Below are 13,680 nucleotides of genomic sequence, written 5' to 3'. Positions count from 1 at the left end.
GGCGAAGGGACCACATAAGTCATTAAGTCAGCCACCAGACTAACATGGGACCCAATATTATATAAGCATAGGGAATATTATAACTAGGGATGGCCCGATAGTACTGTATCGGCGCCGATACCCGATGCTTCGAGCAGTATCGGCATAGAATACTAATCTATGGTATCGGCATAGATTCCATAGAATACTAAACTAATCTATGGTATCGGTACTCGTCCGATACTTTAGCGGTATCGGTACAAGTACCGATACTTTTTTGAGACTTTATCATGTGTAAAATTGAAAATGAAAGGAGGCAAAAAACAACAACCATCGGCTGTGATGAAATATTTATGGGACTGCAACTAAAAAACGCGTTCGTTTTGGATTTAATGAAATAAGATGACCTAAATCGCTACAGCGACTTAATGCCGTAACACGTTTTTTAGGCCCGCGTCAATTGCGAGCGAGCGTCACAACGCACAAAGTTCATTGTAGACAAAGAATGTGTTTAATTTGTATGGCCAAGTGTATTTAGACATTCCTAGTGTTATCAGTGACAAATTATTTTCTATGCCGTTAGGTGAACTTTTAAATCCCAATTAAACTACCTGCGATTTTGCAATACAAAAGTTGGCGTTAAGAAATGACCCAAACGTGATATGTTTTTGGATTCCTTCACTGTTTTGGGGATATTAACAGACAATCCCATTCTCTGCCTAAAGCCATGATCGTTAAATGTTTTTTGTTGTCAAAGTCGTAAAACATTAACGCCGGTAAGACGTTACAAACAATAGACGCCGGTAAGACGTTGCAAAGACGCCGGTAAGACGTTGCAAAGCGCGTAGCATAAACGTAATCACGTGATCAGATGCGTAACAACAAGTGCACCAATCGTTAGTTATGCCTCCAATGCACCACCGTCGTTAGCTCGCCAGCTGATTTGCCAAAGAGTCTTTACCAGACCAGGGCATTTTACGGCCTTAAGTGATTTATTAGACTGAGTGTGTTGTTAAATTAACTGTGATGGGAAAACACATTACAAATACATCAGTTTGAAAATGTTTTTGCTTGTTTGCAAAGTATCGGGTATCGGTATCGGATCGCAGTACTTTTGGGGTAAAATATCGGGTATCGGTATCGGTTCAAAATATTGGTATCGGGCCAACCCTAATTATAACGTTTCAAAATAGGCCATGTAGTGAATGTGCAATAGCAAAACAAACTCAGCCACCCGTTATGCGGTTTATACACGAGGTCGGCTTACAATCGAGTAAATACGGTAACATTCTGAAACCACATCGTGTCATCTTTTTAGTGGCGAAGGTATGTCGCCTTTTCGGTCACTTGAATACGCTTGAGTGATTTCGGTAATTGTTTGTTCGTGGCTCGGCAGTCGGCTGCAAAGTGCAAAAACTTTTGTTCAACATTTAGGACATACACGTATCGGCAGTAAATCGTGTATGCAAAATGTAAACTGACCACTATTTAGACATAACTATTAATCCATTAGTGTCTGCGTTGCTTTGCTATGTCACAAGCAATGGCATATACTGTGGACGACGATGCTATCTTTCAAGTGTCCGACACCGAGAGCACATGGGAAGACGATAGCGACGTAATATCAAGTAGTTTGTCGCAAAATACAGCACCTGAAACAGCCAGTATTCAACATTCGACTCCTATCAAAAATACAACGTACACAAATGCTGAATCTGAGGATATATTTTCTTCGTCCGACATTCAACAAACTCTAGAAGCATGTAAGAACAGGTCAGTTGTAGAATGCCCGGACATAACTTCCTTTTTAATGTCAAATAGCATTGAATCTGCCACTATTGATCATGTGAGCAGCATTAAATGTACAACAGAATTTAGTGAAACATGCACTAAACAGGATATTGATAACATGTCCTCCAGTTTTGCTTCTGCTGGCCAGTCATGTACCGTTGAAACAAATGATGACTTTATTGATTACAGTTGCTTACAAAGTGGACAAGCTTTACTTGGCTCACAAAATATTTGTACATTTGAAACCATGAAAATTAACAAACCGCATCAAAATTTCATTGTGTCAGTTGTAAATCGCTTTCCAGTAAAAGAAATTTGGTTGAAAAGCCAAGCTTGTTGGATTGCGGTGTGTGTAATCATGTTGATGGATTATAATGGACTTTCATGTAGGCTCACACTGTGGAGGGAAAAATGCAAGTACTCACTTAATATGTGCTTTGGTGACATCCTGTTTTTGAACAAAATCAGTGTTAAACAATCATTTGATGACATTGTGATGTGCATGACTGCTGAAAGTAAGATGATAAATTTAGGATGTGCAAAGTCATTGCTACAGGCCAGCTTGCATGGCAATCTTTGTGAGAAGTTTATGTGCAATGTGACGAAAACTGCAAAATCCTTTCTTGAACATTATCCTCTGTGCACTCATAGTATGATAAGGAACTTTCTTTGTGATGGAAACCCACTCACAAATGTATCAAACAACCTAAGGGATGCATTGCACCCTGGCCGTAGTGTAAACGTTACTGTTTACATTATGGGTGTGAAGCAAAGTAAGTTTACAGACAAGAAAGGCCCCATTCTAATCTATGTTTCCAATGATGCCACTACTGTTAACCTGCAACCACTTTTATTGCACGGCAGTGCCACTCAATGGGTAAAAAAACTTCGCCAGTTTCACATTTACAAGTGGCATTTTACAAATCTAATTTGCTGTGATCACCAAGAAACTGGGAGGATTGAAATGCACACCACAGTATTTTCTTCCGCTGACTGTTTATTCGATAGTGAGCCAAGCAAAGGTGGGAGTGAAGTATTGCTGGTTGCAACATCGTTTCAAGAGCTTTTTTACATGGCAGAACATGATTGCGCTGAAACTGTTTTACTAAATAATCTCAATGTGTTCTCAATTCAAAGTAGTTTAACTGGACAACATATTTCAAGAAGAAAAACATCACAAAAACAACGGGAAGAATGGTTGACACATTTCTCATCCAACAACCTTGGAATTTATAATTTGCGATGTTATTTTGAAAACCATAGGCATACATTTAAAGTTTCTTGCAGTGCTGAAACTATCAATTGTTATGTAATGGGAGATAAAAAGGTAAGGGAAAGTTTTGCTTTTTATTTACTTTAATTTTATTTATTTTTTCAACTACATCACAATATTTTTTAGAAAAAATCATCTCTTGTTATGGAATTGAACAACCTTTTTGAAAAAAGTCATGATTGCAAGGCACAAGTAACACAAGCTCTTGATACCAATGGAGTTTCATTGGGTCTTAACATTGTTCTACTATCCATCACCCAGTAGCCATGTCTACATCAAGCCTCTCAATTTTTTAGCAGTTCTTTCCTAAGTACAAAATGCCCTCAAGTGATGGCTTTTTGTCGTGGAGGTCGGTATGGATTTCTTTGTACACATTTCACCATCCAATCAATGCCCTCGTTTACACCTTGCCTATATAATAAAATATAATATATATGATTTTGTATTGCAAATGTTTATACAATTGTAAAGGCATACCCAGTCAATGCTGATACAGGTCTGATCATGCAATCCCTGCTGCCAATCTTTGTTGATGAATCATGGAAAATTTGTTTAATATCAAGCACAGTTGAACAACCAGGAATATCTTGTTTGTTTGCCAGTATAAGCAGGGGAACTGTATTGAGATGGTCATTTTCCAGCATTTTTTCTGCAATAAGGTAACATTTGAGTGGTTTTGGTTAACAATCAAAATGCCCTAGAAAATTTAAATCTATACACTCACAAATTTGAAGATTTTGATTTTTGGACAAGGTTTTGTGATTTTTTTCTTTGTTTCTCTAAATTAACACATTATTATGCTACCGTAGGCTTGCTTTGATTCCTGCAGTCTCTCTTTGTCAGCAGAATCGATCAGGTAGATGACACCATGTGATTCTGCATAATATTTGTCCCACAAACTTTGCAATTCCTCTTGACCACCAAGATCCCAGAACATCAGCCTGGATCCACGGATATCAATTTTGCCAACTTGAGAAAACAAACACATCATTGACATACTTTTTTATTTTTTTAACACCAAGAACAATTAGTATGATGTAAATCCTCTGTGATTGTGATACAGTAGCTCAATACAACAATTAAATGCAATCCATTCCCATGACCCATTTTACAAACCATGGCTTCCTATTTATTTGTTACATAATTATTTTGACTTTTCTTAGCACCAACTACTGCTAGTTAAACATCAAAATAATGATGTGAGGTAAATTTTTTTCATTTTTATTAGTTTGTTAAATAAATTGCTTTGTAAGTTGTTCCATGGCTATGACCCCAGTTATTTTATCACACAAGGATATTGAGTTTTGGAATTGTGCAATAAAACACAATTTCACTTTTTTTACAATCAAATGAAGATGGGTTGTTCATTGTTCCTTTGTTATTTTTGAATTCATGTCAAGTGAAGCAATACTGAACCACAGTATGGCAAGTTTTTGTGGCAAAGCAAATGAGCTATGCTTACAATTTACAAATATGAATCTTTAAGAAAAAGCAAAATGAAAACCATTGATTTGAACTACAAATCAGTCTTTATCCTGCTTTCCATGTATGTTACTTACTGTTTAGTCCCACAGTTGTTGTTATTTTGTTCAAATTCGTTCCCTTGTAGTTTTTGGAAAATTTAGTCTTTGTCTGCTCCAGAAAAGTCTAAAAAGGGGATAATAACAGTATGATATAACTAGTAAAAAAGTTTTATGGCAATACGCATATCTAACATAACCAATCTTAAAACTTACTGTTTTTCCAGCATTATCCAAACCTAAAATAAGAACGCAAAACTCATCTTTCTGAAATGTGTACTTCCAAAGACCCGAAAGTAATGCATACATGTTATCTAACTTCTTACTTTAACAACAGTTGAAATTACACGTTTAAACTCGCAAAATAATTTAAAACACTCGAAACAAAGCAATTGTAAACCGATGCTTCAATCACTTCAAAATAAATCACAATTCACAAATCTTGTGAGGTGTTATTGTTTACGTCATACTTTATAACGGATGAGCGAAACTAAAAATCATTAAACATAGAAATCAAAGTAAATTTTATTGCAGCCTGCAGACGATTACAATTTTTTTGTTATGTGACACAATTTTTAGTGAAATATATTAGACCCGCGATTGCACATGAACCTTTAAACGTCAAGCAGACAATTATAACAATTTAAAATCCAGCTGAAGTGTATTTGACAAAATAAACACATCTCAAAGAAAATGAAGGTTGCGATCGGTCGGAGGTTTAGTCAACTCCTGGAGTATTTTTGTTGAAAACAGCGACTCTGATTGCGAGAGATTCAAACTTCCAGTCAAATAAAATGAACCTTTATCACCCTATAGCAGGGGTTCCCAACTGGGGGTACCTGTACCCCTTGGGGGTACGAGATTGAACATCAAGGGGTACGAAGATCCTTGGGTCACAAAGTAGCTTTTCAAACAAATTTCACAGTACAGTTTTAAGAAGCCTTATTGTCTCATAACAATGCTTTTTTATTTGCTGCCAGCAATAAACAACAAAGCATAAAAGTAATCATCTTTGTGTGAAATACCGGTTTAACGTTTAATTGAGCTATAAAAGCAGTTTAATTTAGATACATATATATCAAAAAAATCCATCAGAATTTTTTGGGGGTACGAAGAATGCTCGGACCTGACAAAGGGGTACGAGCAGCAAAAAAGGTTGGGAACCCCTGCCCTATAGCCTATGCAACAAATATTGTAAATTGTCGCGAGGTAACCACTACGATGAAATTACTGCGATGAAATTACAGCGATGTATTTACCTTTTAATTAATGCTTTTAAAGCAGCTTGCTATATCTTTTAACTGACCTATTAGGTTTACATACTTTGCCAACTGATGACCAACACAAAATTAAACGACGCAGTTAGTAAAGAGGCTATCTGTGCGCTGTGTCGCCTCTTGGTGACGTGTTCAGTAAATACATAGGTAGCTCAGTCACGTCACGGGTGTGTTTATTTTATTTAGCGTGAGAATACAGACAAAGACATTGCACAGAATACTGACATATAGATCATATGGTAGCATATTCACAACAATCTAACTAAAACAAATATTACATAGCTTTCACTTAAAAATACATCTGGCAGCAATACAAAGAATGATGTACGTTATAACATTAGATTTAAATTTCAATCTTTAAGTTACGGTTACATAAATGTTGTAAACTTTTTTTAGAATTTACGATCATGCCTCGCCTATAGGGCACCCCTCCATAGTTCGGGGTATTTGAATAAACTAAATGCAACTAAACGATCAAACATTTATGGCACGGAAATAGTTTACAAAGCAGCCTGTGACAGCAATACAGTGTGTAGTTGCTCCTCGATTTGCAGTATATACAGCAATCAACAAGTAGCACCGATTTCCATCATTGCAAATACATTTGAACAAAAAACGCACAAAAGTATACGTAGCATAAAATGATTGATAAAAGAAGCACGTTTTAGTTTCAACATGTTAAACTGCATGTTTTTACTATTTTGTACCAAGTAGAGTAGTGACTCTAATGACATAACCTATAGGTATACGAACATTCTGTCCCCTATTCTGTCTTTTTAATGCCTAAAAAAGTCGTATACTGGGAAGATGATAAATTTAGAAAGAAAATATTAATACGGCTAAAAGGCGTAGGCAGCTGCAAATATGCTGTAAATAAAACATAACTATGATTTAGAGCAGTGGTTCTCAACCGCCGGTCCGCATCAACTTTCCTGCCGGTCCGCCAAATAGGCTATATTACAATTTTATGTCTCAATTGCAAAAGGCAAGATGTTGAAGGCAGAGAAAGTCAACGCTCTACTTCGCCTTGCAAAAACTTCATTAGAAACGCGTTTAACACGTATAATATCAAACAGACAGCAGCAAACTTCTCATTAAGTTGATTTTTTACATATTTTGGGTTGATGATGAAAGTCCACCGGTCCGCAAAATTGGTTTTGAAAGTTTACCGGTCCGCAAACTTAAAAGGTTGAAAACCACTGATTTAGAGTAAACAATGAAACAACAAACTACAGACAAATTGTTACAAGTATGCATGTTGTTTCTACATGTAGTAATACTTCCAGCCGGCATAAAACAACACCCCGATAAAGCCTACAAACGTAACAGCTTTCAAAATTACGCGCGTTTTCGAATTATATTCCTCGGTTTCTTGTTCGTTTCTGGGAGGAACTCGTCGTAGAAACGTTGGTGTGGCGTCAGCGATCGTTGAACAGATGACATCTGCGGTGTCGTCCGGTTCTACGTCTTCGGGGTTGGTTTCACTAGAGTTGCGGTCAGCCTTCTTGCCAGGTAACATAGCGGAGCGGCAACGGTTTCGGACGATTTCGGCGTCGCTGACAGCTCTGTTGAATTGCTGAGCTACTCGAGAAACAAAAAAGTTTAAAACAAGTTGGAATTAAAATGAGTGCAATTTTTGGTTGAATATATGTTAGCTGAATAATATCAAACCCAAAACTCAATTTAGCCAATTGAAAAAAAATGCAGCAGATGAGTCTTTGTGGTGGTTGGAAAATCTACTAACACCCTACCTCACGGCAGACCGGCTTTTAGATAAATTCCGATAGGTGACGCAAAGAGCACGAAGTCCCATTTAAAACGACATATCTCTAAAAGTGCTTACGGTTAGGGCTATTTGCATGGAGGTTAGATATTATCATGAAAATGCAATTAACTAACTTTAAAACTTCCTTCCTAACCTACAATTTTCCAAAGTTTACTTACGCAACGTACCCCTTTTGGGTTGATAAATAATTCATCTTTTTGCCCCGAAATTTAGATAAATCGTGGCTCTGCTGTGAGATATAATGTTGGTAGGTCAGCCGTACTTAGGTATCATACACACAGCTAAAAGAAAAGATTAGGTTCGCAGCGCCACAAAAATATGCGTTTAAAACATGTAGCACAATTGCATAAGTTGCTCAACCTGTCTATCAAATTTGGTGCCAATATAATAATGAACTTACTTCTCCTTCGGTGGAACATAGTGTTTATCTGCGGAAGAATCGCGTGGCCTTCCTCTTCTTCTTCATGCAGGGTGCTTGGAATTTTTCTGGCGCTTGTCGAGGTTTTGTCTTCGCTTTTCTCTTCCATAAGAGGAGACTCGTCAAACGTTAACGACTTTCTCAGATTCTTTGAATATGAAGCACCTATTCGCTCGTCATCAATTTTTTCCTGTCCACATACATCTTCTGTTGGAGTGCTTGTTTTTTCTTCAGGAAGGGCCACAGGTTGAGTATTTTCGACTTGCCTAATAGCGTCTTGATCCATCGCAGCATTATCTTGGCTGACAACTTCTTTTACAAGATCGTTTGCGTTGTTGCGCGTATTATCAGTTTGTGTGGAAAGAACTTTTTCATTGCTATTATCCTCAGGGTTCAAGACTTCCGACAGTTTAACCTCCTGAACATCATTAAGACATTTATTCTCTTCGGTGCGATTGTACAGATCCGTAACAGCTTCCGTTTCGGAGGCGACATTTCTCGAGGAGAGGTTGAGAATTTCATCCAAACTTGAACTAACCGATGACGAACTGGCTAACGAAATATCAGACATAACTTCATCCTCGTTTGATGACGGATAAAATGTTAAGATTTCAACAGGACTCTCATCAGCATCTTTGATTACGCCATCACCCTCGTCTACAATATCACCGTTGTGTACATCTGTATTTGGAGGTGGCGTTGGCTTGCGGATAAACTTGGTTTCGTGCTCAGGCAAGTGCGCTGCGTTTAAGTTTTTAACTAAGACCTCTTCTCCATTTGTTAATTTACCGTTAGAAACAGGTTCGCAAACCATCAGGAAAATTGAGTCGTTTGACACGGCTTTACGTAATTCCGTTTGCGGCAGAACCTCTTCATCTGTCCCGGCCTGGTCGATGAAGCCGTTTGAAAGAGATCTTGTTACAGGCAAGAGGTCGTCAACGTAACAATCCACAGTCTCACTCTTATCAACACATATTCGGGGCATTTTCGAACTTGAATTTAAATCTGGTTCCTTTTTGTCGCTTTCTGTGTTGTTAACGGCGTTCACAGTGATTGAAAATACTGTACGATAACACTGTTTGTCCTCAATCCACGCAACCTCAGTGTTACCGTTCTTTTGCTTTGTTTCAAACTGAACTAAAAGAAGTGCCGAAGATATTGCCTTGTCCACAATATCAGTGGCTAGCTTCTCCTGCTCTAGGCGAAATCGAGGGTTCTGAAACATAGCAAGTGCAGTGGACATTATACGTTCGGCTTCCTTCTGCGCAAAGCTCACCACGCTTTCGCAGTGCTTCAATATCTTTCCACGACACTGACAGCAAGCATGGAGTTCTTGTATCGCTATGCGTACATCAGCCAAGATAACGTTTGATAACGCTTCTCCGAAGTTTTCCAGACATGGCATAGGCTTGTGGCTTTTGTGACTGACAGCAATGCAGCCAGTACCGACTTGTCTTCGACTTTCGTCGATCGCAAAATTGACAAAACTTGAAGCCAGTGTGTTAGCAAACACTTCTAGTTTGTCTGATGTGTCGCGAGTCGGTAATATATCACTTCCTTTTAAAGAACGTGAACCGCGACATGTACTAAAGTAATTAAGGACAAAGAAAACAATCTCGTTTGCAAGAGCGTGTGACATGCGCTCAACATGTGACGCGGGTTTGCCTGCAGTGTGCAAACTAGTCGTCACTGCTTCCTTGTTGTCACTTTCGATATGAGACTGATTTAACTCAAGCTCTAAGTCCGTGCAGTCTGGAATGTTGACAAATTCGTGCGTTTCACATGTAGCATCGGCGGAAGGTTCATCTGTATGATTTAAAGCATTGTCAGTGATTGCGCAACTCAAAGGCTGTACTTGCTCTTGGCATGGTTTTGTAGGTGCTACTTTAAACGAATCTTCGTCGTTTTTTGCGTTACTGATATGGTCATTACCATTTACGTGGTCATTTGTTACACCATCGACCAACGCCAAACTTGTTTCTGTCCCGGTTGTAGAGACCACATGTACAGTTTCTAATTGTGAATCGTTGAAAGTTAAAGTTTTTGACACTTTGCTCTCTTCGTCCACGCCATTGCTGGCTTTTAATGCATTTCTTTCACTGTTTTGGAATTTCGCCAGGGCTTTTGCACTTTCGGGTGTTTCATTCAGATCTTGGGACGATGCCAAACTTTGGTTGCTAAGCTCCGATTCGCGCCGAGACAACGGCATTTTCACGGAAGATGTGTCGCTCCCATCGGCTGTGTCGGCGCGTGACAAAAGGTATCGCCTGACAGAGGCAGGAATCAGTTTCGGATGTCCGTACTTTTCCCGGCTGCTTGCGTAAAGTGACAGGAAAGTTTTCGACTTCTTGCGCGGTGAAGACACAGACCAACTGCTGCTCTCGCTATTGCTGTCCAGGTTATGCAGGGACTGACTGCTAATCCAACGACGTGGACTTAGGTACCTGTACAAAGTTTACATAACTTGTAAATGCCAACGTTACCTATTGCAGCATCAAACTAAAAATAGTTATCCCGCTATTCTTCGCTACTACCAGTTAGTTAAGTCTGAAACATATTCATGTAAATGAAAATATGCGTTATAATACCTGCGTATTCGCAGAGCTATGCAATGAAAACTGTTAAGCTATGTGGTCACTTGCTTATCAACGTTTAGCTGGTTACAAACGACCAGCAATAGATCGTGCAGGCAATTTCCTAGCTAGCCCACAGCGAAATTTGATCTTTTTTGTCGTTGTCTGGCTTGGTGGCACTAACAAAAGGTCAACATGTTTTAACCAACACATTGATACATGATGGCGTGATTTGAGTCATTACGAGTGCACTTCACAAAGTACAAACACTGATACGCTGTGCAAAGTGAAATGTGTTTGTTTGGTATAATCTATAACTTGTAGCGACCTTTGTCTTTACTGCCATGTGCGTACAATTAGCAGTAAAAAAGCAACCGTGAGCTTTAAGATTTCTATGAGCCAATTGTGTGCGCTTTCCGTTGCCACCCGCGTAGCAATTGCAATACAAATAAAACGAGAAATCAATTTTTGGATTTGTTTGCGCTGTCGACATAACACCTGTTCGCCTACAAGACCCGTCACATTAATAACCTTGAAATTTTAAGGGCTATAGTCACCTTACCTGTTTGCTGATGATGTCGGCAAAAAGTCGGCCGAGCTGTTCCCATCGTCTTCTATCCCGTTACTGGAATCGAACAGGACGTCGAGAGTAATATTGTAGCAGGCGTCACAGATCTGTAGTGCGGGCATGTAACTGTGGGAGTACAATAACTTGTTAGATTGTAAACTTTACCGTGCGTGCGTTTTCGTGAAGTAACAACACATATCTGGTAGTTTCCACGACCATTGGCGGAAAAAAATCGGTTTGGAGTGACGGCATTCTTATCCATGACACGGTGTACATAAATGCGCGATTAAGAATTTCGATATAGAAGCTGCTAACTTTATCAGCAAAAATGCACTCTTATTTTAAAACACAATCAAATTTTCATGGATTCTCTGTTTTACAATCACACTATGTTTTATTTTTTTTACCGTGGTGACCAAACCATAGCGAACATTTGCAAAAACATAACGAAGATTTGCCCCGGTGATCTATAAAAACTCAATGTTTTGACCGATATTAAATAACATCTTGAATACACTCAAAGCAGATTTGTAAGTGGGGCTAAAATTGCAGCCCGAACCCGAAAGAACTAGCCTAAATCCGACATGAACCTGAAATGTTTGCAAAACAAATCCAGTGTCAGGCCCGAAAGTAGGTGCTGACGCTAAGGCACAAATGGTGCCTAATGTAAATTCATGCCCGAATCTAGCCCGTTTTGTTAAAACTGAAACTTTAACCCCACTAGAGACGTCCGACCCGACTTGCAACTCGGATACATAGCGCTGGAACTAGAACCGTGTTGTTATCATACAAACAAAACCATTACTGCACCGTGGTGAAAAATCCGTGTTGTCAAAGTAACTCCTCCACGAACGCGGTACATTTCGAAGCCTTCGTCCTGGAGAAGTTTCAACGTGAAATGGAGCACAACAGCCGTTCTTATGGCCAAATATCATCCCACTCTTCAACTTTTCCAGGTGTTTTGCGCATAACTTGTCTCCTCGTTGAAGATTGGCTCTCTACAAATAAAACACCGATATTGACAGGTTGCCAAATGCTAATATCAATATGCGAATGTAACATGCTAGTGGTGCGTGTACCGCTAGACAACATGTTTCGTAAAAAAGTAATTGACTATTTACAGCACCTAATTGATCAGTTAAAATACCGACCTACAGAGTTCAAATGTCTAATTTTTGGAACAGCTCTATACTCTATACCAGTGGTTCCCAACCGCCGGTGCCGGTCCGCGTAAATATTTTGCCGGTCCGTAACTTATCTTACTTAATGCCAAGCTACTTTTTGAAATAGAATGATAAGTAGGCCTATTGCAAAGTTGTTGGTACCTGTGAAACTATTTTACGCTTGGCTGTAACACAACTCTCCACCGTTGATATCCGGAAAATTGTTTAATGGAGCTTTTGTGACGTTTATGATTGTTTTGTCATAAATTGTGTCTAGCATTCAACAAATTTTTGTAAAACAAAGTTATTCTTCGCCTTTGAGATGAAATTCATACTGGCAGCAAAACAACTGCAAACATCCCACTAACATTGATTTTGTATGTAAATGAATTGGCGTTTTGTTGTTTGAGTTGAGTTGATTGCCGTTTGGTTGTAATTTTTTGTCCTAAATACATAGGCAATGACTAAATCTTGCATTATGTTGCTCGACGACAACTTTTTTGAACAAAAAGCTTACAAATATCTGTTGCATTCACTACGATCTTTTGATGCCGGTCCGTGGAATTTTTTTACATTTTTACCGGTCCCACGGTTCAGAAAGGTTGGGAACCACTGCTCTATACTATATAGGCTACTCGGAATTTTAAGCGGGCCTGAAACCGGGCCCCGAAAACGGCTGGAAATTTTTAAAGCAAACCAAAATTAATTATTATACCCAACAGTCGGTAAAATTGGCAGCATACAAGGCTTAATGTGAAGTGACGCCAAAATGTAACTCGAGTCTGTACCGAAAATCCTGGCCCGACTTAGTACTGTGGCTCCTTTTGCTGTTGGGTGTTAACCGCAAAAAAGTTGTGTGCTGTATGAAACCAATCTGAGACGCTAGTTGTGCGCTACTGACAAAACATCTCAAATCTTTCTCGTACGTTATTGGAAGCATCAGTTAAGTATAGGTAACCTGTTTGTCCTTTATAATACCTTGATTAGGCGTGGGTCCGTTACTTCGACCAATCCACCTTCGGTGTCTTTACAGCAGCAGGTCTCCGTGAGGTTTACTCTGTTCGGACACAGAGCGCAGCTATATTCGTGAAACGTGTAAGCTCCATCCATGTTCAGCGCTCTCGTTAATCTGGCGCTGAAGGTTTTCCAGCCAAGGCAAATGTTTTTACTCCCTAAAGCTGGCCTAAAAGCGTGGGAAGGATTAGATTATCGCTTAAAGTCGCGTTTTGCAGTCACGGATAAGGCCTAAAGTTAAAGCTAAGCTATGTTTGTCGAGTCATGAGCGTTTGTCATAACAACCAATGTCCCTGCGTGACCTGACGAATTTAGCAA

The 13,680-nt window shown here is 39.1% G+C and overlaps 3 protein-coding genes across 4 annotated transcripts; 1 reads left to right on the top strand and 2 right to left on the bottom strand.

Moving 5' to 3' along the window:
• Positions 1-939: 939 nt before the first annotated feature.
• On the top strand, positions 940-3,481 carry LOC145214538 (uncharacterized). 2 transcript variants are annotated; one of them, XM_080083091.1, is made up of 3 exons: positions 941-1,752; positions 2,161-3,097; positions 3,170-3,481. In XM_080083091.1, exons 1-3 carry the CDS (start codon positions 1,511-1,513, stop codon positions 3,305-3,307), a joined length of 1,317 nt encoding a protein of 438 aa, XP_079939217.1. In that variant the 5' UTR covers positions 941-1,510; the 3' UTR covers positions 3,308-3,481. The 2 variants fall into 2 exon arrangements, with proteins under 2 accessions (XP_079939216.1, XP_079939217.1); XM_080083090.1 differs by having other exon boundaries at positions 940-3,097.
• LOC145214540 (ADP-ribosylation factor-related protein 1-like) lies at positions 2,604-5,008 on the bottom strand. The gene is made up of 5 exons (XM_080083092.1): positions 4,780-5,008; positions 4,603-4,690; positions 3,848-4,012; positions 3,521-3,692; positions 2,604-3,454 (listed from the first exon to the last, which is right to left on the bottom strand). Exons 1-5 carry the CDS (start codon positions 4,870-4,872, stop codon positions 3,367-3,369), a joined length of 606 nt encoding a protein of 201 aa, XP_079939218.1. The 5' UTR covers positions 4,873-5,008; the 3' UTR covers positions 2,604-3,366.
• Positions 5,009-6,001: 993 nt separating this feature from the next.
• LOC145214716 (uncharacterized) lies at positions 6,002-13,526 on the bottom strand. The gene is made up of 5 exons (XM_080083303.1): positions 13,327-13,526; positions 11,996-12,183; positions 11,180-11,311; positions 8,027-10,488; positions 6,002-7,421 (listed from the first exon to the last, which is right to left on the bottom strand). Exons 1-5 carry the CDS (start codon positions 13,456-13,458, stop codon positions 7,105-7,107), a joined length of 3,231 nt encoding a protein of 1,076 aa, XP_079939429.1. The 5' UTR covers positions 13,459-13,526; the 3' UTR covers positions 6,002-7,104.
• Positions 13,527-13,680: the final 154 nt, after the last annotated feature.

This window comes from Phallusia mammillata, chromosome 2, assembly GCF_965637545.1.
Source record: "Phallusia mammillata chromosome 2, kaPhaMamm4.hap1.1, whole genome shotgun sequence".
Classification (NCBI taxonomy): domain Eukaryota; kingdom Metazoa; phylum Chordata; class Ascidiacea; order Phlebobranchia; family Ascidiidae; genus Phallusia; species Phallusia mammillata.
The sequence above is the reverse complement of the archived record's forward strand: the minus strand, read 5'-3'. Positions and strand labels throughout refer to the sequence as shown.